The sequence below is a fragment of the Falco biarmicus genome, chromosome 11, assembly GCF_023638135.1.
Source record: "Falco biarmicus isolate bFalBia1 chromosome 11, bFalBia1.pri, whole genome shotgun sequence".
In the NCBI taxonomy this organism is placed as follows: Eukaryota; Metazoa; Chordata; class Aves; order Falconiformes; family Falconidae; genus Falco; species Falco biarmicus.
Genome location: NC_079298.1, coordinates 35,868,692 through 35,895,812, shown reverse-complemented (window position 1 = coordinate 35,895,812; position 27,121 = coordinate 35,868,692). Strand labels below are relative to the sequence as shown.

Below are 27,121 nucleotides of genomic sequence, written 5' to 3'. Positions count from 1 at the left end.
CCAAGGTTAAACTAGCACAAGGGATGTGAGGGAGAAGATGGTGACTGGGTAAATCATGTCTGACCCACCTCATTCTATCTATGATAAAATGCTGATTTATGGATGGATGTTGTTTACCTCAGTTTTAACAAGACACTGGACATGGAACCTGGTCATGCAACTGGATTTTTACCCATCTATTTGTCCTTCCATCCAGACCACTGTATCTTAACTTGGATACCAGAATATTGTGGGAGACAGAGGGTAGGGTTAGCGGGTCACATATCCTACCTGAAGACCAGTGGCAAGTGGAATACAGCAAGGATCTGTTCCAGGACTTGCTCTGTTTGCCTTCTGACCTGGAGGAGGAAATGAAGTACACTCTCATCAACCTTGCAGATGATAAGAGTTTGAGGCTGGGGGACAGGAACAGAACTAGATGATATGCTTAAGAACAGGGATGCCATCCAGGGGGACCTGGACAGGCTTCTGGAATGTGGCAACAGGAACCTGATGAAGTTCTACAAGGACAAATGCAAAGCCCTGCCTCAGACCTACCTAGTCAGGAGCAGCTCTGCAGGAAAGTTCCTAGGGCCTTTGGCAACAGGCGGAGGGGAGGATGTAGTGGCCTGACAGCACCAAGGGCAAGAGCATCCTGGGTGGTATGACCAGGAGCATGACCAGGAGATGAAGAAGGGGATTAGCCTCAGTACTTGTTAGACCACATTCAGATACTGCACCCGGTTTGGGGCTTCACAGTACAGGAAAGGCGCTGGCAAATTGAAGCACAGTCGGCGATGTCCCCAGAGCAGTTGAGGCATGAACACCCACCCTGGAAGGAGAAGCCACAGGAGGAAGGCTTGGTCAGCCTTGGGCATGGGGGCTTCAGGGGGACTCAAAGCAGCCCCTTTGTCTGCAGGGAGGAAATCAAGCATACAGGCTCTGTATGGTGAGAGACAGCAGCCATAAACCAGAACAAGAGAGGTTCAGAATGGAAATAGGGAGAAACCTTTTCTCCATGAGGCCAGCTGATTCCTGGTTACCCAGAAAGGTTGCGCTGTCTCCATCCACAGAAGTTTCCAAGACCACACTGGACCAAACCCTGAACAACCTGATCTGATGTCAGAGAAGACCTACTTAGAGCAAGAGGTTGAACTAGAGACCACCCAAGGTCACATCAAACCTGAATTAACATCTGATCATATAATTACATTTTAAGAAGGGAGATGGCATCTCAAAGTAGTAGTGGTCTATAAAAAGCACCAGTCATTTGCAAGTAGTTTTCATTATAAATATGAGAAAAGATTAAATGCAATGTACAACGTGGAATCACTTCAGCTAATTCTGAAATTGGATGAAACACTCTCGTTTGAACTAGCATGTCAGACTGCACAAGTTTCATTCCGACATACATTATCCCACCCTTGTTAAAGACTGGCCAATTTTTGTCAATTTTCCTTAAGCTCACTGTAACATTGTTGGAGCCAAAGCAGACCAGTTTTTATGTGAGGTATTGCACACTTCTAGACTGTGATGGCAGAATTTTAATACCTTCGGAGCAAGTTAAAGGAGCTTGATAGAAGAAGATGTACGCACAAATGGCAGATGCATAGATTTTACAGACGACGCTGAAGTGTCACAAACACTGGCAATTAAACTAATGAACATACACCATTTTATTTACTCCAAAGTTTGTCAAAGTATTTTTATTGTTACTCTTAGATAAATAAGGGAGAAAACTGTTTCATTAAATCATCATTTAGAGAAATGACAAAGCCCATTTCAATTGCTGCCTCATGGTAGATTTTTGACATGATAATAAGATGTTAAAAAGGGGGTTTCTTCTGCAGACATCCTTTTACTATTCATTACATGGAAAAACTGCTACAGTCCAAATTCTTACTTACTTTAGAAAGTACATGGCATATATATAAGCCTATTTTCAATGGTATGTTTCACTCAATAAAAGATTCTTAAAGTGGCCATAAAAAAATACTTTTTCAGTTATTGTCAGGTTGCTTTTGCTGAGATAATATCATTGCTTTTTCCATATTAGAATATTGGTAAATATATTAAAATTAAGTTTAGGTTAGACTATCTAATCCACAGTTAGACAGCTTTCTACATTTACTGAAACATTATGTTTTAATCTCCAATACTAAATGTTTTGATGCCATAAGATTAAACTGTTTCATTTTAGGTAGAAGAGCTCATCAGAATATGACATGAAATTAAATGACAGAATAAAACTTGATCGTATCCCAGAAGGTCTTTTCTAGAGACTGAGAAAAGATGGATGAAATTTCTTTCAGTCTACCTTGCTGTGAAACAATGTCTTTCTTGACACATCATCAAATGCAGGATATTTTCAAATTGTGTTTTGCTTTACGTTCTTCCAAACTGCATTTAGATTGCCTCCTCCCTTAATTTCTTCACTTGTACAATTATGCTGTCATTCATTTCAGCCATAATACAGAGCCAACAGAAAAAAAAAAAAAGAAAAAAAAAAGATCTATGTGTATTTTTTTTTTCTTTCTTAGAAATCCATGTCAAATTTGAATGTTCCTACTTATTAAGGGACTCAGGAATTTTGATCTTCCATACAGTACATTACTGAGACGTCCTCAGACACAAGCTGTGACTTAAAGAAGCTATTTTATACTACTGCTCATGTTATCCTGACTGCAGAAGCTGAGATTGTTCTCTGCCTTTACACAGGGTGTGTCTTGGGCTGTGAGGAGGAAACCCCTCTGATTCCAACACCTGTAGACTAGAAATAGTATCTGTTCGGGGAAACAGTGGCTATATAATTAAAAAAAAAAAAAAAAGAAGAAAAAAAGAATGACAGTTCAAAAGCTCAGTCATGGACTTACTTTGTTTAATGTAAAGAAAGTAAGAGAAGAAAGAGCAGTGATAGTATATGGCATTTTAATATTGCTAGCATTGCACTGCACAGTCAGACGTCAGCCTGGGGTACAATTATTAACCCAGGGTTCTGAGTTCCCAGGCTGGTATAAATATGTTGACTTCCAAGATGCTTCCAAAGATCCTCCAAAAGGGTTAGGAAACAAGCTAACACAAAACATTTTGATAGCCTGGAAAAGTTAAAAAACCCCACTCATCCTCAACTGAAATGAAAACAGAAATGTGCATGGTTGTGTAGGTGATAGTCTTGCACAGGTCTTGTAATACAAAATATCAGGGTTATGCAAAATGTTCATAGAAGAGAAATCAGGGGTCCTATTCTTTTCCAATGCAGAACAGGCACCTTTTTTCCTTGTAGTAGAGCATTGTCAAATCCTTTGATTTGTATTTTTCTGGCCTTTGCTAGCTCTATATGCAGAATGTTAATCGTTGTATTCAACACTGAGCCCTGCTCTGACACTGAATAGCACTGAGAATCCAAGTTAGAAGCTAAGTAGCTCCAGGTATTTCTTACAGCCTAAATATGTCTGAAGTTCATCTGATTTCAGCAATAATATTTGCTCCCATTGTGATATTTTCCATTTATTCTTTGCTGCTGCAATATAGTATGCCATTTCAATTTCTAGACACCGTTAATACAAAGATTTACTTTGCAGAAAGGGGGAAGTGAAAAACAGACATGACCAGCCATCAAATGAAAGTTAAACTTGTTTGATCAACCACTGCATATAGTTTTAAATATTCCTCTGTTAATTGCAATTAGTTAAGAATATGAAGAAATAGTATTGCATGTGGAACCCATGTGAAAATATATGAGAAAGTGCTGAAATCATATCATATGTGGTATCAAGTATAGTGTTTTCAAAGTATCAATTTCTATGGCCCCCAGCACTGTAATACTGGCTGTTAATCCTCAGGAATGGCTGGTGCAATGTGTTGATTAGAGTGTAATAGTTTAATCATCTCTCAGTGTTAGGAGTTCATGTTGTAGTTTCACAGATCATGAAATGTGTCTGTTTAAGATATGAGCACATTATCTTTTCCACTCTTTTTCGCAGAAGGCACTATGTAACCATGCTCTTTTTATCTCTCTCTCTCTTTTACCTGCATTATGGTGCTCATTAGCATGATCATACAGGGCGCAGGGATAGTCAAAGGCGATGTTTATTACAGGGAGAAAAAGAAGCATTTTCTTATTGAAAATGCTTTTGCATTACAAGTTAAGGATCCTTATCACTTCTAAACACTGCATCCGATTAGTTGTTAGCTGTAGAGCTTATTGCCATTGTGCAAAGGACAGCAAATTGACAATGTTTCTTAAATAAGTTATTACAGCAATATGAAAACTGAAAAGGCATCTTCTGAGTCTATTCTGTCCTCAGGGATTTGGGTTTATTTTTGGCTTCCTGAAATGGAGTTTAAGTAGATATACCAGTGTCTCAGAGGAACAGAAGGAAAATAAGAAGTTAGTGATTAAAACAGGTAGTCAGGAATGTGGCTTTTGGATCTGATCCTCCCTAGGTATATCAGTACACTCCTCTGAAGTCAGTAGAGTTTGGCCGATTTATACAATCTGCAGATCTGCGCTTTGCCAAAGGACACACTTTGTAGCTGTTCAGTTAACCTTACTTCCTATTAATTCCTTTCTTTTTTTTTTTTTTTTTAATACCAGTTTGTTAAATTTCAAAATGCACTCTTTAGTCTTGGAAGGCTTTCCCAAGCAATGGGACTGTGCTTCCCTTCCTTTACACTTTGCACAAGTCAGACATGACCCTCTCCCACAGCATCTGTGCAAGCCTTGAATGGAAGCGAGGACTGGGAAGTGTAGTATGAGGAGACAAAGGCAAAATTGTCACTCGAGAAGGGGAAAACGGGGAACTGGTTTTCCCAAAACTACAGTAAGACTCACAGAGACGCTCATCTGATAATGTAGAATTTATTAAATACTCCTATTAATTCCAATTATTAAGCTACAAACCCAGGAACAGATACTTATTCTTTTTGGACAGAGGGTAAGAGCCCACTTCTTACACAAAATTAGGAAAGGGAAAAATCAAAAGATTAGAGATTCAGAATACTTGATAAAATAAAGAAACAATTCCTTTCCTCAGTCCCCTAATTTGTACGCAGGTCCACCAGAGGGGCAGCGGTGTTGTCCTCAAGGGGAGAATAATGGACAACTAATACCCAGAGGGAGGCATGAGGAGAAAATGAATAACATGAAGAGCTCTCAGATGAATTATTAAAACAACTTTATTAGATATAAAGTCATCATCTTTGCCCCTTACCTTTAATTTTTTACTTTCCAGAAGGCCTTTCAATGCTTTTTTTTCCCTGATGAATCTTCATCCATCACAGAAAATACTATGCCACAATAGGGCTGTCCTATTTCATCATGGCCCTGTGCCCCTCAGGATGTGGACGAGGGTCACTCCAGCTCGTTTAGAAAAGATCTTTCTTCTCCACCAATAAAAATAAAATATTTTGGCCTTCTATGTGTAAAAACATTATTAAAAAAGCTAAACTAAAGCCAAAGCTAAAATCAAAAGGCTTACGAACAATGATGGTAATCAAGTATTCTTTCATGCGAACAGACATTTTCCCCAATCAGCTCTCTCCCACAAGCAACCTAAAATCATAGCAATGTTAAATATTATGATAAACTCTAGTTTTTAGAGAGGCTGCTTCAGTCAGTTGGATCATTACATTCACAGAGTCTGCTGAAGTGCAGACTACCCAAAAGGAGCATCTGGCAGGGTGAAATCTAAACTGTGGGATAAGTGACTTCACTGCAGGAACAAGCTGGAAAAAAAATAAAAATGGGTTGTGAAGGATGGGAGGACAGCAGCAGGCAGGAAGGCAGGCAGGCAAATGTACTGATCTACGGAAACAACAAAGAAAAGGGATAAACTTGCATTCAAGTGTGCTGCTCATTTTCTCATTTTTTTCCCCAGTAATTAGAGCCCTTTTAAATGGAAGTTTATTTAGGTTCAAAACTTATTAATCAACATGTAAATTATCCTACTTATGCAAATAGATTCACTGATTAATACAGTTCTGTTAATAAGATTCAGTCTACATATTGTGGGGATGGAGCTACCAGAACAAGCAGAAAACACAGAATGTCCACAGTAACAGTGGTCCTGTGATTTGAGAACCCCTTTTTACCGCTTTAGAGGTGGAGATACGAGTCAAAAAGAAGTTATGAGGACATTTTTGAAGTGTCAAATTACCATAAAATGCTTTGAAAGGCTCCATTTCAATTCTAAATACTTTTGAAAGTCTGATCCTTCATGGCTTGTCTCAGGTGAAACAACAAGTCTGAAAGGGAGCTGACCTGTAAAATGGCATTTACTTGCTTTGCCTAAAGTTTGGAATATACTCTTTTTAAGACAGTTTTCTATCTTCTCCAAATGATTCAATATACATTGATCTTTAAATGCATGATTACTTTCAGATCTGAGATTTGAAAATAAGAAACCCTGATTCTTATTTAATCTTCATATTATCCGTTAAAAAATGCTGACAATGCTTGCATTTGTTGCAACATCAATGTAAAAAAAATACATAAATATTTACTTTTGCTGGTTCTATTCTAATATTACCACTACAAATGCAATTACCTTTCTACTTTGAAAGAGTTAAAGTGTTCAATTCTAAAATTGCAGAAATTCAAGTTCAAAAATACTAAAAGTTCAAGAAAAGAATTAAAAGTTTTTTGCTGCAACAATAGCCATAACTACATAATTAAAGACGATGATTATTTTTTTTTTCAGATGAATTCAAATTATTTATGAAAAGGCTGCCCATGAATTATTTCCTGAACACATCTACTGTAATGCATTTGTGGACAATGGATTCTAATTTTCAGCGTCGCTATGAGCAGCTAGAAAACAGCATGAAGCAACTCTTCCTCAAGGCACAGAAAACTGTTCACAAGCTCTTTGGACTTAGTAAGAGATGCCATAAACAGCCCCTCATCCGCATGCCAAGGCAGAGGTAAGAAAGCCCATGAAAACCTGAGAAACTCAAACTGCTGTCTTGACACTAAAATCTCCTTAGGAGCATGGATGCTGGAATGGGTGCAGCACATGGCACATGCACAGCGTGTGATCTTTGTATCTGTTGGAGCTGAACAATCCCAGCTTTCGATGTTGCTCCACTCATGTTTTCCTAAATATGATGGGAAAGGTCAAAATAAAACCTGATTTCTATATGACCGTGTATTATGTGAGGCAGCTTAAAAATAACATGAGCGTACAAATCCATCCCATTTGGTCTGCCTCTGTTTTTACAGAACCGTATTTTCAGTGGAACTCGGCCAAGTGTAACAGTGCCAAATAATTGTATACTGAATACTGAATACCTATTCTGAAGCAAGCACAGCTATTTTAAGAACTTTCCAGGTCATTATACAGTATATGCTACATACTATCGATTTCTTGTCTCATTTGTCAGATATGAATTACGTTTGAAAGGATGCCTAAGGAGAGAAAATAGGAGTGTTTTAGTCCTTCCTAGAAACAGATCGTGAAAGCTAGCTAGTCAAATCTATATTAACATAAAGTGGTTATAGTTGATTGCTGGTCGAAAATGGCTTTATTGAAATTAGTGGAATAACACTAGAGTAAACCTGAAATGAATGAGCTTTTAAGGATGTTATTCTTCTGACTGCCAGCGTCATGAGCCTGGTACAGTGACTCCTGTAGCTACACATATCTTCGTTGATTTGAGAGAAACCTAGTTTAGGTTCAGTGTTCCAGGGTACTTTCCTCTCCCCTGCATTCAGCTCTGCTATTGCAGGCTAAGGCTCCATCACTTGCTTTTTGCCTTTTGGTGGCACTTAGCTAATCCTCCCCCTTTTTCTTGCAGAAGGAGACAGCTGTTATGGCTCCCATGCCCCCCTTTTTCTACAGTTTGCTTTGCTTTGTGATCTGCTAGTTGAAGCAAAAAAAAAGTTTTCTTCACTTCTGGGGTAATTTCATAATTAGAAAACATTCCACTAAGAAATGTTATATAGTCACTGCAGTGCTTCAGCATCATGTCTTGTGTTTCTTGGGCATGACCTGAATGAACGTTCTGCCAAAGGCATGATTCAACACGAAAGACTTCAGCAGGAACCCAGAGCTTTTAAAAATAAAATAAAGAATCTAACCTCACTTCCTTTTTTTCCCCTACCAAAATATAAAATAATCAGGTTGTCCAAAATAACTCCCATAGGGTTTTGGGGCAATCTTTGGCTGCCATCAGTAACGGTAATGATAGAGTACAGATGAGCTGAGGTACAAAAAACAAAGATCAGTTGAAACGATTGATCAAAATACACCTTTCTTGTTATACAAAGGTATGCAGAACTTGTGAGTTCATGGTTTGTTTGTTAATTAAAAGATGTGGCACTATGCAGAATAGATGTGGAAAGGCTGGAGAGGGTCCAGAGAAGGGCCACAACGATGATCAAGGGACTGGGAAGCCTGCTGTATGAGGAGAGGCTGAGACCTGGGTTTGTTCAGCCTTGAGAAAAGAAGGATTAGGGCAGACCGTATCACCATGTTCTACTTAAAGGGTGGCTACAGAGAAGACCGAGATTCCCTTTTAATAAGGAGTCACATGGAAAAGATGAAGAGTAATGGGTGCAAGTTACTCCTGGGGACATTCCAACTGGATACAAGGGGAAAATTTTTCACAGTAACAATGAGCCATTGGTATAATCTCCCCAGGGAAATGGTGGATTCCCCAACACGACACTTTTAAGATTTGTCTGTCCGTCTTGTCCAAACCATGCTTTTGCCAAGAAAGGTTGCATCAGATGATCCTTTTGGTCCCTTCCAACCTGGTATTCTATACCTCTGTGTTTCTGTGAGAATAAATTGTACTAGCAATGAGTTTGCCTGTTTTACAGGGAATTGTGCTGAGCTTTCCTAACAGTTTGGTTTAGCAATGTATCCCTAATTTAGGAATATCCTCACTTTTAAGACAATTATGTCCTATTTTAGTGACTGCCATAAATTTTTTTCTAGTCAGTACAGAGGGAGATTTGACATATGATGACATAATGATGATCAATAGATGACTCAAAGATCTGTGCTAAAGGCAGGTTCGGGAATACTTAGCCAGTGGGATGCATTTGCTAAAAGAGAGCATTTTTGGAGGCTGGATTCCATCTGTCTATCTGGGAAAATTGCCTTCTGACATCAAGGCTTTTATGGCTGATAAGAAGAGCTTTAAACTGAGAAGTGAAGGGAAAAGGTCAAAAGAAACTGGTTTAATTTCCAAACCTGGTTTAAAAAAAATCTGATAGACCAAGATACATGAATGGATAAAAGAATATCAGTGGTGAAAAGGCAGATAGTGAGGAGAAAAAACCCCACAGGTATTGCTAGAATAGTCTTCAGGTACTTCTCATGATGACGGTATACCTAATGCAAACAAGGTACTGAATTTTTCAATATAGAACTGCTAACAGGTAAGTACACACATGAAGAGCAGGTAATGCAATGGAGAATGAACACCTGAGTAATGCAGTGGAGAAACATGAATTATTACTCAGACAGAATTATTGAACAGGTAGCGCAGCAGAAAGTGAGTGGAATAACAGAACTGAAACCAAGTATGAAAATTCTTGTGTTTAAGTGAAGATAGAAATGGCAGCTTCATGTGCCAATGATATTCTAGGCTCCAAAGAAACAAGAAGGGGGGATTAGAACAAAGTGTAATCTTTTCCAAAGGCTTTTCACACAGCTCCCTCAGATTAGTGTTTGGGCTCTGCTATTTATAGTTAAGTGTTAATTTTGTTATGGAAAGAGAAATTAGACTGAGTTACTGGAGATATAAATACTATTTTAAATTGTATTGTATGGGCACTTGTCTTTTCAGATACAGGATAAAGATCCAATGCTTCAGTTTTTAATAAAGGTCATGATGCTGACAGTGAGTAAAAGCAAAGTAACTGTGCTAATGTTTAATTTTAGTATGTATTTCACAAGTCAGTAGAAGTTATATACAAAGGATTTTTAAAGGAATATGTTGAAAGTGGGAGCTGGTTTCCTCTTCCATGAAACTGGGATTTATGTCTTAAAAGTTTAATATAATTTATAAAAACTTTCTGTGAGACTGAGTTTTATAGGGATTTATCTACGTACTCTGCCAGAAATTCTTTCATTACACTTGAAAGAGCTCCTACATATGGTCAAGTTTATAATTAATTACTGGAAATACCTGTCTCTTTTCACTGGCCTCAGAATTTTGTTACTGAACATGAAACAAATTCGTGCTTGACTTTTTTTAAAGGGGACTCAATTAATCAGTTACACAGAATTGCTTACAACTTTTTCCGTATTTCCTGAAGAACCAAGCCACTTAATCATAGGACTAGATTACATTTATATTTTAATTTTCTAACCCTTGAACCAAAATAACATTAAATCCTCTAACATCATTGTTCATAGTAGAAAAGAGTCAATTAACTTGCAAGTTAAAGAAACTACATTCCATGTCTCCGTTCTAAAACAGTTTATGCTCTTCATCTAGAATAATGTATAAATAGTTTTCTTTCAGTCTGCACTAGCAATCAGAACAATGTCTTATTTACTGCAGCACTTTTGTATACACTGGGGATGAGAACAGGATTACTATTTTTATTCTATTCTGTCCATTGAAAATCTTTTCAAGTTCCAGATGTTCTTCCCAGATTTTAAGCTTTCTTTCATTAACATGAAAAAGAACATTGTTCCTTTTCCTGAAAGACAAATCATGCCAAGATACATCAAAAGTCCGTAGATTTCCATTATAAACTGTTACAGTACTGCTTCACCTGAATTAATCAATACACTTTCTGTAGCCAGTGAAGTATTTACTGGTTGTCTGAGTTCAAAGAAAAATACCAACCAAAAATTCAAAACCAACAAGGAGCACAGGATTTCCCATGTAGATATTATATTCTATTCCCATGTTCTATATAGGGATGGAATGATGAAACATTCCAGTTCAAGAGATAAAGAGAAAAACAAAATTATAAAAAATACACTCTGAAAAAAACCCCGTGATATCCCGTGGATTTATGCTACCAGGTGAGCTACTGCCTCCATGAATCTGAAGCTCTGCTGCTTCAAAAGGCTCAAGTGATTATTACTAATGTGTTCTTACTGCATTGACACATCAGCCCTAAAATCCTGCAGTACCACATGCTCATGCATTGTGTTTGCTTGGCAATTGTTATTCCACTAGATGGCCAGCTCTTGCTGCAGTTTTTATACAGGAGGTTGTTGAAACGCCACTAGTGGCACAATACATTTTGCTTTGCAGGAATCAGTAGGTGTTGTAAAATGTATATAAGAGGTTGTTGAAACAGTGCTAGAAGCACAATACATTTTGCCTTGTAGGGATCAAGATGAGGTTTAAACCCCTATGTCTGCTCTAAGCTCATCATGCTAGGAACAATTGTTAATTTTTGGAAGCAGTTTGCATATGGTATCTGGGGTCTAGTGTATCTACACTGAGAAAAGGACATAGTAATTAAGTTAGTCCCAGCTCTCCATTTCAGCAGAATCTTTCTGGAATGAGGTGAGAAAGTGATGCCCTGTTACAGGCAGCAAAAGGCAGGCTTCCTTACAGCTTAGGCTGAGCCTTGCGAGTCATACCTGCACTAAAATAGATCTGTATGTGTGTTATTCATGTTATATCTCTGTGTGTGTGTGTGTGTATAGATGTATATTCATATTATATATATATATATATTCATGTTAATATCACCTTCGGATTGATTATTCTAATTTTTCACAAACAAAATAAGTGGAGGAAATAAAGAAAAATCAATTTTACTTACAAGGAATGTCCATATAGGACACCGTAGCTCACATATTGCAATAGAAAGAGGTAAAGCAGCAAGCAAAGTTGTGGTTATGTATTTGCCACTGTGTTATGGGCAGGGAAAGCTGGTTCGGTTTCTGTTTTGGTTAACATAACAGTAAGATTTCTTTTTAAATGTAATGACTGTATGCTGAAAAGCTGAAAATCACAGGAACAGAAGACCTGATCCTACCCATGGATTGCTGTCAGTAAAATACCTGACTTGAACCAGTTCTGAGGGTAAACTGGCCCTTAACATCCACCCAAATTATGGAAGCAAAAAGAGAAAACTGGAATACGTATGCCTAAGAGCATAAAAGGAATACAAACTATGCTGGTGGAGGAGAAGCTTCACTTTCCCAAATATTTTTCAGTTAGAATGGAATGATTTGCTGTGATTGGATTTAATATCCAAACACTACTGAAAGACATTGAAAACAGGGAAAAGCTTTCATTTCTTCCTTCAGAAGTGCCAGTTTGGCACTTGATTTCATTCTTTTCTGCGTCATTCAATTTGGTTCTTGGCTAACATTATCCATTTGAGTGAATGCACTCAGTACAGTATATTGCTGTATGTACAAAACTTATTTGCATGCTGTTTAAATCACTTCATAATGAAAAAGCATCACTTGAACCCAAATTTAACCAGCACAATTTGTTATTTAATAAAGATACAAACAAAGATATTATCAGCAGAAATGTGGTGTAAATAAACAATAAGCCAGTGGAAAAAATTACATCTTCCTTGGCATAATAAAAAAATGATAATCTGCTGCAACAAACTCCAACCGAAGATTTTGAGCAACTCAAGTAAATAAGCATTTTCATTTTAAAAGACCAAGGTACAACATTTACACACAAAAGCATGTAATCTTGAATATAATGTCAGTATTTGAATTTTTGAAGATACTGGTTGCTTAATATTACCATATAACTTACAGTGAGGATGTTGGTTATACCAATATTCTAGCCAATTTTTTAAAGGATCTTATTCTGGTAGCACACGCTGAAAGCAAATTTAGACAAAACTACTTCATATCTATAAAACCATATTTTTAAGTAAGGTATACAAACCCTTATTTGTGAAAGGAAAGCCATTCTCAGCAGCCCTATGTTTGAAGCATATCCTTCATAAAGGATTTTCTTTAAGAAACATACTCTGAAGCTAGTGTAGCCTTCAAAAGAGTTCATCGCCAGAGACAGTGAATGGCTGCATCAAACAAAATTGTTGCAGAAAGAATTCTGGTTTTCAAAATCAGAATTTATCCTGGAATTTCCCACTGAATGTACCACGGGCTTCTATAAAAGGAGGAAGAGCTATGACTTTGCATTTTCTCATTTTTCTCTTCTTTTTGAATTTTACAGAGCAAAAAATTCACATGTCCTAGGAGCACAACAGGGCTTGAATACTGTAAAAACATTTTGGAGAATGGACTTGTATCTTAGTCTTCTCTGCAGTCCATATGCAGAAGAAAGATTTAAGATATCTGACTTTATTATAGTATCTGTAACACAGTCCATCAGAATACTGAGGGCTTGAAAGCTGTTCACTTCATAATGCTTCAGAATGAAATACACACACACACACACAAAAATAAAAAAAAAAAAAAGAAAGAAAAAAGATAGTGTAGATTGATCCCACGCCCTCAGGATGTTACACAGGATTAATTCCTTGCATCCCAAAGTTGCTTATTAGCTACTTTAGATTGCTTTGCTGTAATTGATTCCTGGGCACAAAATTACTAAGGAATAAAATCTTCCACCAAGGAAGCCACAAAGTTCAATACATAGAAGTTTCCCCATGCATCACGCAGAGATTTTTATTTTCAAAGCGCATTTGTGGCATTGGATGTAAGGGGGGAAAAAATCTAATTACACATCACTTAGCAGACTGCTAGAATGAAGGTGAACAGCGAGTCTAGATGAAAATCGTGGTACGGAAAGACAATTTAAGACAGCTAAAGCTCAGCTGAATGGACTGGGTCTAACGTGTATGATGCCTCTGAACCAGAGGTGCTAAACAAGCAATATTCTGTCTGGTTTTAGAACATTGTCTCCTCTTAATAGAGTACAATGTATCATAAAGATGTTTCTAAACAAAAGTCGTTCCAAGAAAGAACAAAGAAAAATGTACTTAGATTGCACATAATTTTGCATTATAAAAAATACCAGAAATTTTTTGATCTGCTTCAGTTAAGATATTGCATGTGGGAGTTAAAAATGGGATTTGCAGGTTTCAATGTAAGGGACACCTCTCAGGTGGAAACTTTGATTAGATCTAACACACCAGGTGCACATCTGAAAGTTGTATGCCGTAGAAAAGGAAGGTGATAAGATGAAAGTGTGTGAGATAAAATGAAGGTCAGTTTAGCAGTGGTTGCTTTACTAAGCTGAATAATAAGGCTGCATCTTTTCTCGAAGGAAATAAAATGATCCGCTTTGAGGTGATACCTTTAATTGGATTGGGGATTAGAGTTATTTAAAACTAACGTGACAGACATAGAAATATGACATAGAGGCCTGCAAACAATAGGTTTGATAACAATGACAAGCTAAGATAAACTCTTGTGCATATGTGTTTTCACACATATTTTAATAGCTGTATGTACATGGGGCTACGCTGCTTTTTAGCATCTGTCCTTGTAATACATTTTCTTTCAAGGAGGTTTGGTTTTGTAATGTTGCAGCACTTTATTACATAGTCATAGAGGCTGTTCTTGATCACATGCTCTACAGGAAAAATTTTCCAGCCTCCCCACAGCTCCACTTTTGATTTTTTGATGCATAGCAATATTAGAATGAAGTAATTTCACGATATTATAAAGCACTGTGAAACTAGCAGACAGGCTATATTAAGGTCATAGAGCAGGAGTATGCCAGGCTATCCCCAAGGCCAGAGCTTCCATGCTCTAGAAAAACCATATGTGCAATATGTGGAATGAAATCCACATTTCTCATGCCAATGTTTTGTCCTTTTGAAGTGTGGACTACTTACCAGTGCAACTGTACCCTAATAGTAGTGCTTTAGCAATCATATTTTGCATTTTGTCGTGTATGCAAACTCTTAAAGAAAGAAAATAATCTTAGAAAGAATCATCTGACATGAAAGGAGCTATATCAATATAGGATGATATGATATGATATGATATTAATTTAATATTGCAGGGTGTTGTATTACACCTTGTTCTGAGACTTGCAGTACCGAAGTATGACTTATGAATCCCTACCCGCTCTGTAAGTACTGCTGCAGTGGCGAATGGTCTGTACTTTAAAAGGGCAAAACAGTGACATGAGAGATTTGACTTTATTCCATGTATTGACCATATATTACATACTATTGGTGAATATTTAGACAACACTTCAAAGGAGACAGTGTTCAGAAGTGAAACAGCAAATGAGTCAAGGAAATAATTTCACTCAAGAGTTACTACTTCAGTGTCGATCTCTTTCTCGCGGGCTCTCTTCTAAGAGTACCAGGGTGATAGGAACAGAAGTCCCATATTACTTTGGAAGACCAATTTCCTCTAAACAGTCTGGTTCTGAGAAGTGGAAAACTGGGCTCAGTTTCTGCTTCTCCCTCATGAAACATTATCTAGAGTATCCATTTGTTTCAGACGTGTTAACACTCATTCCACTACAAATTTCCCTGGCCCCTTTTACCTCCCAAACCTCCTTGTTGTTTCCAAACCAAGTGTCCAGACTTCCTTGTTATTCCCAGGAAAAATTTGTAATGCAATTGATGCTATCAGTACTGGAGCCTGATAATTTGAAGACAAGTGGCTTGAAATAGCATTTTATTTTATAGACGTCGTATCAAAAAATAAAAGCACAAATTAAGAAAAAGCTGCTGCAGAATTTCGGCTATAAAGATGCAGTATTCAGCACATTTAATGCCCAGCACAGATCTACAATACTGAGGGGCTTGGTTTTGGCCTTTTGGTTTTTACTGTGAAAAAAATGCTGTAAAGGACCTTCCCTCAGGCCAAATTTAAAGGTATCTTAATCACCTATCCACATGAATCACTTGTAGAAACATCAGAGCCAACACTGTGGTGAGTCACAAGGCTTGCAAGCCTACACTTTAAAATAATTACTTGACATGTGGATAGATCCTGGCACACATTTCTGGGCTTGGCAGCTTCTGTTTGCTCCTAGCCTGATGACCATCTGTCTTTGTAGGCAGGACATGTGACACGATGGCCATGATCCTTTCTAGATAGCACCCACACACACCTCTAAACATCATGGTAATGCACACAATTGCAACCAGAGGTCAGGCAAGGACACCAGAGTGAGATACTGGATCTTGGAGCATCCTGGGCTTCAGGCTGTCCCCAGGTCAAGAAAGTGGCAGTATCTTCCAGATTTCACCTGCCTAATAAGAGCATATTTAAACATTGCTTTATCTGATAAAAGCATGTAAAATGTACCATAAGGACCATCTATGAATTATTAAGTAAGGTAGGAGAAAAATAAGAGTGATCTTTGATAGTCAGTCTCCAGCATAAGACTTCCTCTGTGGAGTCCCCAGAGTCCCTCAGTCTGTGCCCACTGGTTGTGGTTTAACCTCAGCCAGCAACTACGTACCACGCAGCCGCTCGCTCGCTGCCCCCTGCTTCCCTCCCTTCCCTGGTGGGATGGGGAGAAGAATCAGGAAGAAAAGTAAAACCCATAGGCTGAGATAAGAATAGTTTAATAATTAAAATAAAATAAAATAAAATATGCTACTACTATTACTAATAATAATTGTAATGTAACTTGAGATAATAAAGAGAGAGAGAGAGTAATACAATGTTAAGAAAAACAAGTGATGCAGAATACAATTGCTCCCCACCTGCTGACCAACACACAGCAACTGGTGGCCTCTGGCCGACTCCCCCCAGTTTATATACTGAGAATGGTGTTGTATAGTATGGAATATCCCTTCGGCTAGTTCAGGTCAGCTGTCCCAGCTCTGCTCCGTCCCAGGTGCTTGTGCGCCTGCTCACTGGCAGAGCACGGGGAACTGAAACGTCCTTGACTTGGGGTAAGCACTAGTTGGCAACAACTAAAGCATCAGTGGGTTACCAGCGCTGTTCTCACACTAAATCCAAAACACAGCACTGCACCAGCTGGCAAGAAAATTAACTCTATCCCAGCTGAAGCCAGGACACCACCAGAGAACAGTGACAATAGCAGTGACAATAGGCTGACATATCACATCTTCCTCGCTCGCTTCTGTTTTGCTTCTTTTAGAGCGATACACGGGCTGTCTCTCGCTCTGTGTTTGTACAGCACGTGCCGCGGCAGGGCCCCAGCCTCGGCTCAGGCTGGGATGCGTTGCTGTAACAGAAATGCTTTTCAGGTCTGCACTGTTTATAGTGAAAATGTGTCTCCTCTGTGAGAAGGTGGTATTGATGTAAAGCACAAGAAAGCTTTGGCATGATTGCAGAGCGAAAGGGAAGATGAAGGTTGGATTGTGTGTGTGGGGGGGGATACTGCCATGCATACCCATATTTCAGGCAAACCCCTTCATCACTCTGATGCCTCACTTTGACAAAGAGGTCTCTGCTTGTCGGGTCATTTCTGTCAGCACTCTGAAAACAAGGTTTTCAGGCTCTGAATCAAAAACTTTGCAATTTAACAAGTCAAAGGACTATAAGTTAAGCATTGACACAGAAATGGACACATACAAGCAAGTATGTTATATTTCTCACCTGTTCTAGTGCATATGCAATTTACTTGTTAGCTCACTGGGAAGGTGATATACTAGCTCTCCAAGGGGACATCAAACACCACACTTTAACCTTCAGGGCTGTGCCTCGGGTCATCTTAGTTAAAGACATAGAATAGCTTTGCCTTCAGATAAATTTGAAGATTGGATAGTTTCAGTCCTGCAGATAGTGGATTTTTAAGCTTTTGATTTTTAGAAATGCTTTGAAAAGCACTGTAAACCTGCACCTGAATTGTTCCTATTATCTCATGTCTACTCTTTTGTTCCTTTTATAAAGAAATATATCCTTTGCTTTCAACAGGCAGAATGCTGCAATTCCATTGTGTCCTAAGTGCTTCCAAATGACATAGTTCTGGGAATAGGTCTCCCGGATATGCACATATATGATCATGAAAAGACTTATGCAAAGTTTGATATGGCTGTTTCATACTATGTAGTCCTTTCATTTGCAACACAAAGACAGACATAACTCTAATACAGCAGCTTCCAGGTCATTGGATGGTCATTATTTCATATTTACAGTCTATTATGTCTTTTATAAAACAAAAATACATTAATTTTTGGTGTGATATGTTTGCTATATTTTCTTATGTGCTCTTGATATCAGCAAAATAAATGAATAGAAATAATAATGTGCATATAGAAAGGTAAAGGGTAGGGGCACATTTAATTTTTCTGAAATTGAACTGCTAGATAAGAATTCAGTTTGTGCGTAATTGCTATGGATACTGTCAAGGGTAGAGTATGCACAGAAACAGTAGGAAAAAAGTACATACAACAGTACTTGATTTTTGGAAACATAAAAAACCCCCAAACCTCTGAAAAATCAAAAATTTCAAATTATGAATTCAATACTGGTATTCTATGCACGTAGCTGTGCATGGATTGGCAATGACAATGCACAGTTCATTTACCCCCAAGAATACCAAGCAGCAAACTGAACATCTCTGCTGACAGCAGCGATATGACATGAGCTAGAAGCTGCCTTTGTCCCCTCCCCTTGTCTGTCTCCCTTCGTGCCTTCCCCCATTGCTGATGGATTTGGTACTCCAGAGAGGTGCCCGTCAGGCAGCTCAGAAGCATCCAGCCCCCTGACGTGCTGCCAGAGTTGGGGTGGTAGCAGGCCCAGGCTCGCACTCTCTTGCCAACATGTCTCAGCTTTCACTGGGAGGGATCATCGCTGGAGGTGTGAAAGCAAGTTCGTGACAAATAATAAATTCCATCGCGTTTTATTCATTGGCTTCTCGGCTGAAAGCGTCGGCAAGGTCGCCAGTTGTGGTGGTGACATGTGCTGTGTGGACAGATGTCACCTAGGGAAAAGCTTTATTGTTGAGGTATTCACCTCATATTTTGTGTTGTCAAACATTTACATTCCTGACAGATTTCTTGCAAACTTAATGTAGCTCAAGAGCTGCGCTCGAAGACCCCAGCTAACACAAACCAGCTCCAGAGTTTTCAGTTCAGCTTATGTCTGCTATGTAGCAATATCTGGTGAGGTACAACCTTCTGTCCAGTATGACGATATACAGCTTAGATATTTTTTGTATCTCAAAAGATATTCCAAGTATTTAATAAGCAGCAGATTATCATCTTTTACTCTGGGAAACATTAGGGTTAGAAACGTTTCAAGAGAGGGTTCTGCTATCCTTGTTCAGGTTGACCAAGTTGCTTGTCCCTGGAAGAAGGTCATTTTCATTCAGACTACTTACCAAACGAGAGCAGAAAATACGAGTGACAGAAGTTGCCCATTAGAAATATTAATTTTCAGTGCAATTGTTAACTGCCATGGATGTTTATAATCTATGAGGAACTCACTATCTTAATGACGTATAAACTTAGGTCGTATGTTTTATGTGGTTCTGGAAAGAAAAAAAGCAATGATTCTTTATTAGTGAGATTTTCCATAAAATGTTATTGTACAAAATGCATAGACCTATAGTTGTGCATTTTTTCCCCCAGATATTTCTGTCCTTTTGGAGAAGCGCAATAAATATAACAGAGAATGAATACAAAGCACTGTGTTATCAGGAACATACTTTAAAAAAATCAATTTTAAAGTCTTTTTTTTAAGGCAGGAAACAGAAATGCTTCAGGCTGAGAGGATGCGCATGAAGCTTTATTTCATGAAGTGAAGGAGACCAGGGCCTTAAAGCAACATGCAAAATGAAAACAAGATTGCCTTTCTGTCAGGTTTCCTTCCTCCAAATTCACAGTTCAACCAGTGTTCTGGAGTCAGTTGTCTCCATATCTTACGACTGCATAAGAAATGCCAAAGTCAAATGTCTAAGACATCTGCATCCTATGGCTTCAACCTGCACCTCTCTGAAAAAAATGGCAGGAAGGTTTTTATTTCAACAGGCAAGTTTCAGAATTCATAAGAGGAAATAACATAGAAATCACATCCGGGGATCCCACGTGCTCTACCTATCCCACGCAGCTGGAGAGCAAGTGCTAATTCAGAACATGTAATCTGTTTACTCATCTGGGGCATGTTTTTTTGGACTCTAAGGCATATTAAAGGGATACAATCACTAGTATAGTTTAAAACTGATGACCACAGATCATTAAAAAAATCCCTCAAGTAGCAGATGATTCAGCACAGCTGCAGAAGGCATTAATTCCAATTAATTTGTCAGGAAATTATCCCAGTCATAGAATTACCAGTTTTCTAGAAACCCACATATAGAACCACAGACGGTAAGTATAAAATAAAGGATTTATGTATTTCAAGAAGCAGAAGTAATAAAAATTTTTGGCACTCCAGACAGAAAGTGACACTTGCTGATTTTCTAACGTAGTTTTATTTTATCATCTTTAATGACTGACTGCTCTCAATTGTTGAGCTATTACAGTAAGAAGATGACCCAAACTGAACCAGACTAAACCATTATTTGAATTCTACCCAGAATCACTTTTTCTTTGCTTACTTTTCAATAATAAATAGTTCTATTTGTTCAAAACTCAAGAACCGATGATAATACACACAATCTCGACAGAGTCAAGCTTTTTTCCCCATTGCGCAGCTGCTGTCATATCTACCACAAAATTTATTTTCCCCAGGTTTTAGTTAAAAAGAAAAAACAAAGAAAGTTTTGAATTTTTTATTTTCCTTTGGTTATCTGGCTCTTTGGTGATTGAGATTCTGAGATAAATAGTATGATAAATAAATAAATATGCCAGGAAAAACTTCAATATGCATTCAAACATCTCCTCATTACATAAAGTGCAGCAAATGTCAGGATTTGTTGCATCAATTTAAAATAATGTATAAGCCTTTGTATTAAGAAATTTTGAAATAAATTCACTTTTCAAAATGTCTACCCTTCTAAAAAGCAAGAATTAGAAATCTCTTGCAACATTATTTAGTTTGTGTTCGTTATATTTGCTAAGACTCTTCTTCCTTATTTTAAAGAGCAACATTTCCGATAGAATCTGAAATCAGGATCGGTATCTTAAAATTTTTGAGTTCTTATTTTTTTAGTCTTCCAAATTTAAGAAAGTTCTGGTTGATAATTAAGAAGAAACCTAAAAAAGTCATAACTGACCTCATAATAACCCAAAGGCATCATGCCCTTGAAACTGTGCATATATTATTCCACATATTTTTGAACAAAGTTACCTTAATTTTGGAAAAAAATGGGAACAATAACTGATGATTTTTTTAATGTAAGCTGAAAGCTTACCATCTGTGTAGATTGCTTCATCAGTGTATTATCTGCAGAAAGCACTACTGGTTTAGATAATTCCTGGAGTGATGGCTAAGATACAGTATAAATATAAATGAGATAGCTGGCAAATACATCCAAGATGTGAGCAAGGTACTGTGAAATGGATAGCTAAGCTGCTGACTGTGTTGTCCCTAATGTTCCTCTACAAAACTTCACTTAAATAAGCTCTGAGTAGAGACCAATGTAGCAAATCCCAAGACAGCATGCAGACTTTCTGTTTCATCAATTTAGCCCTCAATACATTGCAAAACACTTGAGCAGCATTTCTGTCTTGCTGTGTCCAGTCCACAGTTTAATGAGTCTTGCCACTGGTATGAGGTTGTTCAACATTAAGTGATTTTTTATTTCTTCTGCTGACCATCTGCTGCATATGCAGACTACTTATCTATGTATATCCACATTTGGATATAATGTCAATTGCATTGGAGAGGAAACATTTTACTTGTGGATTAAGAGGCGAGCAAAAGTTCATGAAAGCCAGAATCCTTGGCTTTGAATGATAGTAGAGAAACAGGTTTCCACCCATGAATATTTAAAAGGAAGTCTATACAAAATATCTGCATCTGTGCTTCTAAATGTTGCTCTAACTTGGTGTTGGATTAACTTCAAAGACAAAAATAGACCCTCTGTCTACGAAAGGCAAAATGTCCCTGTACTGAATAGAGATTAGTGTCCTGACACAGAGGACTGAAGCTTTATAAAGAAGTTTTCTGCAGGAGGCACCTGTGAATCTTGGCATATAATGATTCCAGAGCCTGTTTCTTCTTTTTGCTGAATAGCAGACAGTCATCTGGTTATAGAGGTCTATAGACAAATTCAGATGAACGGTGCCATGCAGTTGTGAAATTGATGACATTGCAAGTCTCAGTTTATGGGATCAGACATCTCACCCAAACTTGCAAATATATTTTACAAAAAACCTCTTTTAATCTATTTTGTCTTTGAAGTTTGCAAGAGCATTCACTATATCCTTTCCACACTTTGTGTGAAGGTGATAGAGAAATGGAACCCATATACTGTGTGTGTGAAATTCACATAATTCTAATGTAATTCCTAATTTAAAAGTCTAGCCTTGATAGTAAACATAATGAGAAATACCTTGCAATATTTGCAGATCATAAACCCTAATCATTGACATAAAATATACAACTCTGCACACAGAAAATCATATTCACACATTTACAGAAATTTAATGAATAAAATTAAGAAGAACATTTGCAGAACTCTCTCCAAAAGAACTGTACAACTTTCCTTCAAAACAGTGAAGCAGAAATGTCTTGTGCACACAAGTTAAAATGCATAAGACTTTGTATCTTAAAAAAACCCCACAAATAAATGGCTTCTTAAACCTACCCTCAGGAATTTTATAAAACTGTCTTGCTTTGTGAATTCTGCTCTTTCACTCTGAGAAGCTTTGTTTTAGGAAGGTACATCACAAATTAATCCCTCTGAGTCACAGCACTTTCCACGTTTTGGAAGAAAAGGCTCTATTTCACAACATTTCCTTGTTCTGATCTGATGTATTGCCTTGATGATTAAGTAGAAAACTGGAGCTTTCAACTATCAGATAAAAAGTGGTGACTAGTTACAGCAGTTTGCTCTCTTCCTGACCTTCTTACATACTCCTTTTTTTTAGATCTGAACTCAGTTGCTTGATCACAATTCAAATCCAACATCACATCAATGCTATCAGCTCCAGGAAAAAAGCCAGCAGTTCTGACTATTTACTTCTTTGCACTCTTAGGTCTGCAAGCTCCCCCGGACCTTAATAAGATTTTCATTTATTTATTGGCAGCATCAGTCTAGCATGGATTCTTCTGAACCCCAAATAATCTAATCCCCTCTCCCCGCAATGATGTAGTTTAACCACTTGCTGTTATTTTGTGCCCAGTATCCTCATGGAAAAACACAGATGCTACATCAGTTTGGACAATCTGCAAAGAAACAGAATAATTGAATTTTTTTTTTAAATATTTATTTATTTATTTTTGTGCAGTTAACACTTTATATTTGGATATAGAAACTGGCATGCTTCTGAAGTTTCATTTGCTTGCATAGATTTCTAGGTTGTTCTGCATATGTTGTTGACATCAGAAGGTGCTGAATTAACATTTCCACTGGAGGAAAGAAAGATTGAGTGCTTAATTTCTTGAGAAGATAGCTTTTAAAATGCAGTTAAGGTATGCAACTGACAGTATTAAGGCACCTGAATGGCAGTAACACTTTGCATACTTTTAAGCTATAAAGTAAAACTGAGTATGATTAATGGGATGGCTTTACACATAACAGCACAGCTGGGGATTATGTTATTTTATATTCATCTTCCAAACTCCCATAAAAGTAGATTATCGTAGCATAGCACTTCTGAATAGCTACTTGATGATTGGAGTCTTAACAGCTCCCATGCTCTTACAAAGGGAGATATACTGCATGGAAACTCGGTCTTCCTCTGTGGAATTCACCCTTCAAGCAAGATGAGGAATATAAAACACTGGAAGGCTCTTTAGGGGACGTTGAGGTCATTAGACAAGTATTGGAAGAGATGTAAATATTTGGTTGAGCCCGGGAGCACACAAACAGGATTATCTGCTTAACTTCTGTGTCTCAGGTGGGCTGAGGAGAGGCTCAGGGCATGCCCGGGGCTGGGGGGCTGGCGGTGGGGCACTGGGGCTCTGAGGACCAGCAACACAGTTGTTACTGTACTTCATGGTGACGGGATTAGCCACAAAGCCACAACTATTTTCTGAAGAAAGGGCCTATGTACTTTTAAAGATCGAGTGCATCTTCCTTCCATGTCCTGTCTAAGCCTAAAGAAATGCCCCGGGGTGTCTGCGGTACCGCTAGCAGCCCCCCCGGTGGGATGTACCTTCGGGTGTACGCAGGCACCTGAATAACCTGGACAGCCACAGAGAGGCGAAAGCGTATTAACAACTCTGAATAAAAAGGGTATTTGACTTACGGTTTTTATTGCCCACTAATTACAGGACAAAAATTTGCAACCATCTAAATTCTGCTGAAACTCAGCCGGAATTAGAACTGCTGCCATGTGTCATGCGAAATCTGGCTCACAAAGGACGTTCATCTGACGGGCTGCTGGCATCAGCTGGAAGATACCCACTGATCTCACAACGAAAGAATAAGAGTTCTCCTTTATAACACCTATCTGAATATTATATATATTCAGAAATATAATAGCTATCCAAATTAAGATACTTTTTATAACAAATGCCATTTCCTTGATTAATAGTCCTTTCCCCCAAAATTTTATTATTTATGATCAGTTGAGTCACAAGAAGAGAAATTTCTTATTGCTTAACTTCTGTCCCATTCTTTTTTCTGTTATTTATGACAGAAAGTTTACCATTAATGAAATATTAACAATTTAATTACATTACTTTTAACTGTAGCCATAGTGAAAATGTTTCAGTTTGATTTCTACAGCAGCAATCGTGTTGATCTACAGAACAACTTGACAGGTATCAGATACAGGTAAAAAGAAAATTAACACTGAAGAAATAAAAATTTTCTGAAGTTCCTTTACACAAATAAAATCTTCTGAGTACAATTTTAGCTCTTCCCCCCCAGTTTTTAATAGAAGAATAATACTAATTAAATCCACATTTCTGAACTTTGTTCTTCAGTATGTATGCTAAGGACCAAACAAGCTGTTGACATGGGCTCAGATACTACTTTCCTGTAATAATTTTTAATTTGTTATGGATATTTTAAGCTTTCAGTGAATGAATAAGAGAAAATGTTGAATGCATTTTAAAACTGTGACTTGCTATAGAAAATTAACTTTGTTCAGCTTTTTATTTGTTAGTATATGATATTCTGTATCTTTGTGAGGCAATGACTATGTACTTAACACTGAACACCGTCAGTATTTTCGATATATTAATACAATGTCACTTCTGTGTTCCTCAAGTTCTTACAAGGACAGATCCTGCTAGGAGAAAATGGAGTTTAATAAGAAATACTTTAGCAGGTCAGAAGGAAATGAATAATATTAAGCAACATATTGCTTTACCTGACAATAAATAGGAATAATGCAAATATACTAACCTTAATAAAACCATCTTCATGATAAATAATGTAAGTACATATTAGCAAATCGTGTTATACAGTTAAAAAATACACTCGTTCTTTACGCTTCAAAAATACACCTAAATAATAGTTTCACTCCAGTTGCTCAAACCCTGACACACTGCTTTAGAGAACGTTGGCTGTGAAAACAAGGATATTCTTAAGACTATCCCCCCTTGGAATGGTTCAGCTTTGCATACTGACTGTAGTTGTGAGTTTGTAACTCTTCCGTGGCACCCTGTGATAAATAGAAGTGCACTGTACTGGTGGGTTTCTGAATATACCAAATGCTGGTTATACTGAATTGGAGAACAAGGAAGCTATTGGCATGAGCGAGTAGTGTTTTCCTGCGGTCATTTTTCATTTGTCATAAACAAATTACCTTGGGAGAAAGGTGATATATCTTAATGACTTCAGAGAGACTGGTTTTGGCTTTTGACTGACTTCAGTGTTCATAGAAGATCTGTTAAAGATGTGATTTTTGACAAAGACACAATTTAAAATACATCAGGCATCTATCAGACTGTTTCCTTTTTGTTTTTTATTGTTTTGATTTGTTTTTTTTTCCACCTAAGAATCTTTATCTTTTCTAAGCAGTTGTTGCCTAAAAAAAAAATCATTAAAAAAGAAAATAGCTCTGTAAGCACTGAACTAGTATGTCCTGTTTACCTATAAATTAGCCTCTCGTTGAATTCCTATGTGAATTTATGGAATATTTGAGCTTACACTGCAACTTAATAGGCTGTCCATCCTATGGACTGTCTTCTTTTGATAAAACAAGGAGGAACTCAATATTTTTGATATTTCTTCCCCTTTGCAAATTTTTGTAGATACTAGCTGAACACTTCCAAAACTTGTTGGCAGAAATAATGAAGGAATGGTAGAAAGGACTGAGAGATAATACTGCGAAGTTTTGTTTTCTTCAGAATCCAAGTGGGAAAACACGCAACATGAAAACAAAACAAACAAGAGTGGCTCCTTTAGAGTCCCAAATGAAAAATCTTAAATGACAGTGAGAATATTGAAAGTCCCAGCACCAGAAAAAAAAAAAAAAAAAAAAAAAAAAAAAAGAGGATTTTTCCTTCATGACTATCTCATCTAATGAGATTTGTGCATAATATTTGAGAACTTCTCTGTGTTCATATATGACCATGATTTTTTTCCTAAAACTCCCTCAATTATAAATTATTTATGAAGCAGAACTTCTATCCACTACTTCTTCCTTTTCCTTTGAGATCTCTGTTAATTATCACTACCATCCTCATGGACAGATTTTCCTATGATCTTTTTCAGCATCCAACGAGCACCAGGGAGGTTTAAATTTGAGAAGCATTTATATGCAGATTTAGAAAAAAACACAAACAACAACAAGAAATAGCAGACATACCTCTAAATGCGTACAGAGTAACTACAACAGCACTGCAGCAAAATTACTTCTGTCTCTACAGGTTCTTGGACATTTAAAGGAATGAACCACTGAAAACAGACACATAAGCAGTTAATAGGAATGCAACAGACCTGGTTTAAGCTGAGTAAAAAACATGCTTTAGAAATGATAACATCTTAAAAGAAATAGACTGTAAGTTTGAAGAGACAGGTGAAATTGGAAACCAACAAATCACCTCACAATGTAGATAATGGAGAATCTTAGTCTTTTTTTTTTTTTCTTTTTCTTTTTTTTTTTCCCAATCAACCCATCAAGGTAGGTTTTAATAAATCAAAAATGGAACATTCATTTTGCCAATATTTAGTAAATTCTCTAAAGTAACAGCAAAAACCACCTATACATACAGACTGATCCTGTGGAAAGTTGTGAATTTAGCAACAGATGGCAGGAAATGGAATT

At 37.5% G+C, this 27,121-nt stretch overlaps 1 protein-coding gene across 2 annotated transcripts in view; it reads left to right on the top strand.

Moving 5' to 3' along the window:
- The window catches only part of BRINP3 (BMP/retinoic acid inducible neural specific 3), a 213,920-nt gene that overhangs the window by 167,056 nt on the left and 19,743 nt on the right, over positions 1 to 27,121 (top strand). For both annotated transcript variants that reach the window (XM_056356486.1, XM_056356485.1), the window contains one exon: positions 6,681 to 6,903. In XM_056356486.1, the coding sequence (XP_056212461.1) occupies positions 6,681 to 6,903 (223 nt within the window). The remainder of the gene's footprint in view (positions 1 to 6,680; positions 6,904 to 27,121) is intronic.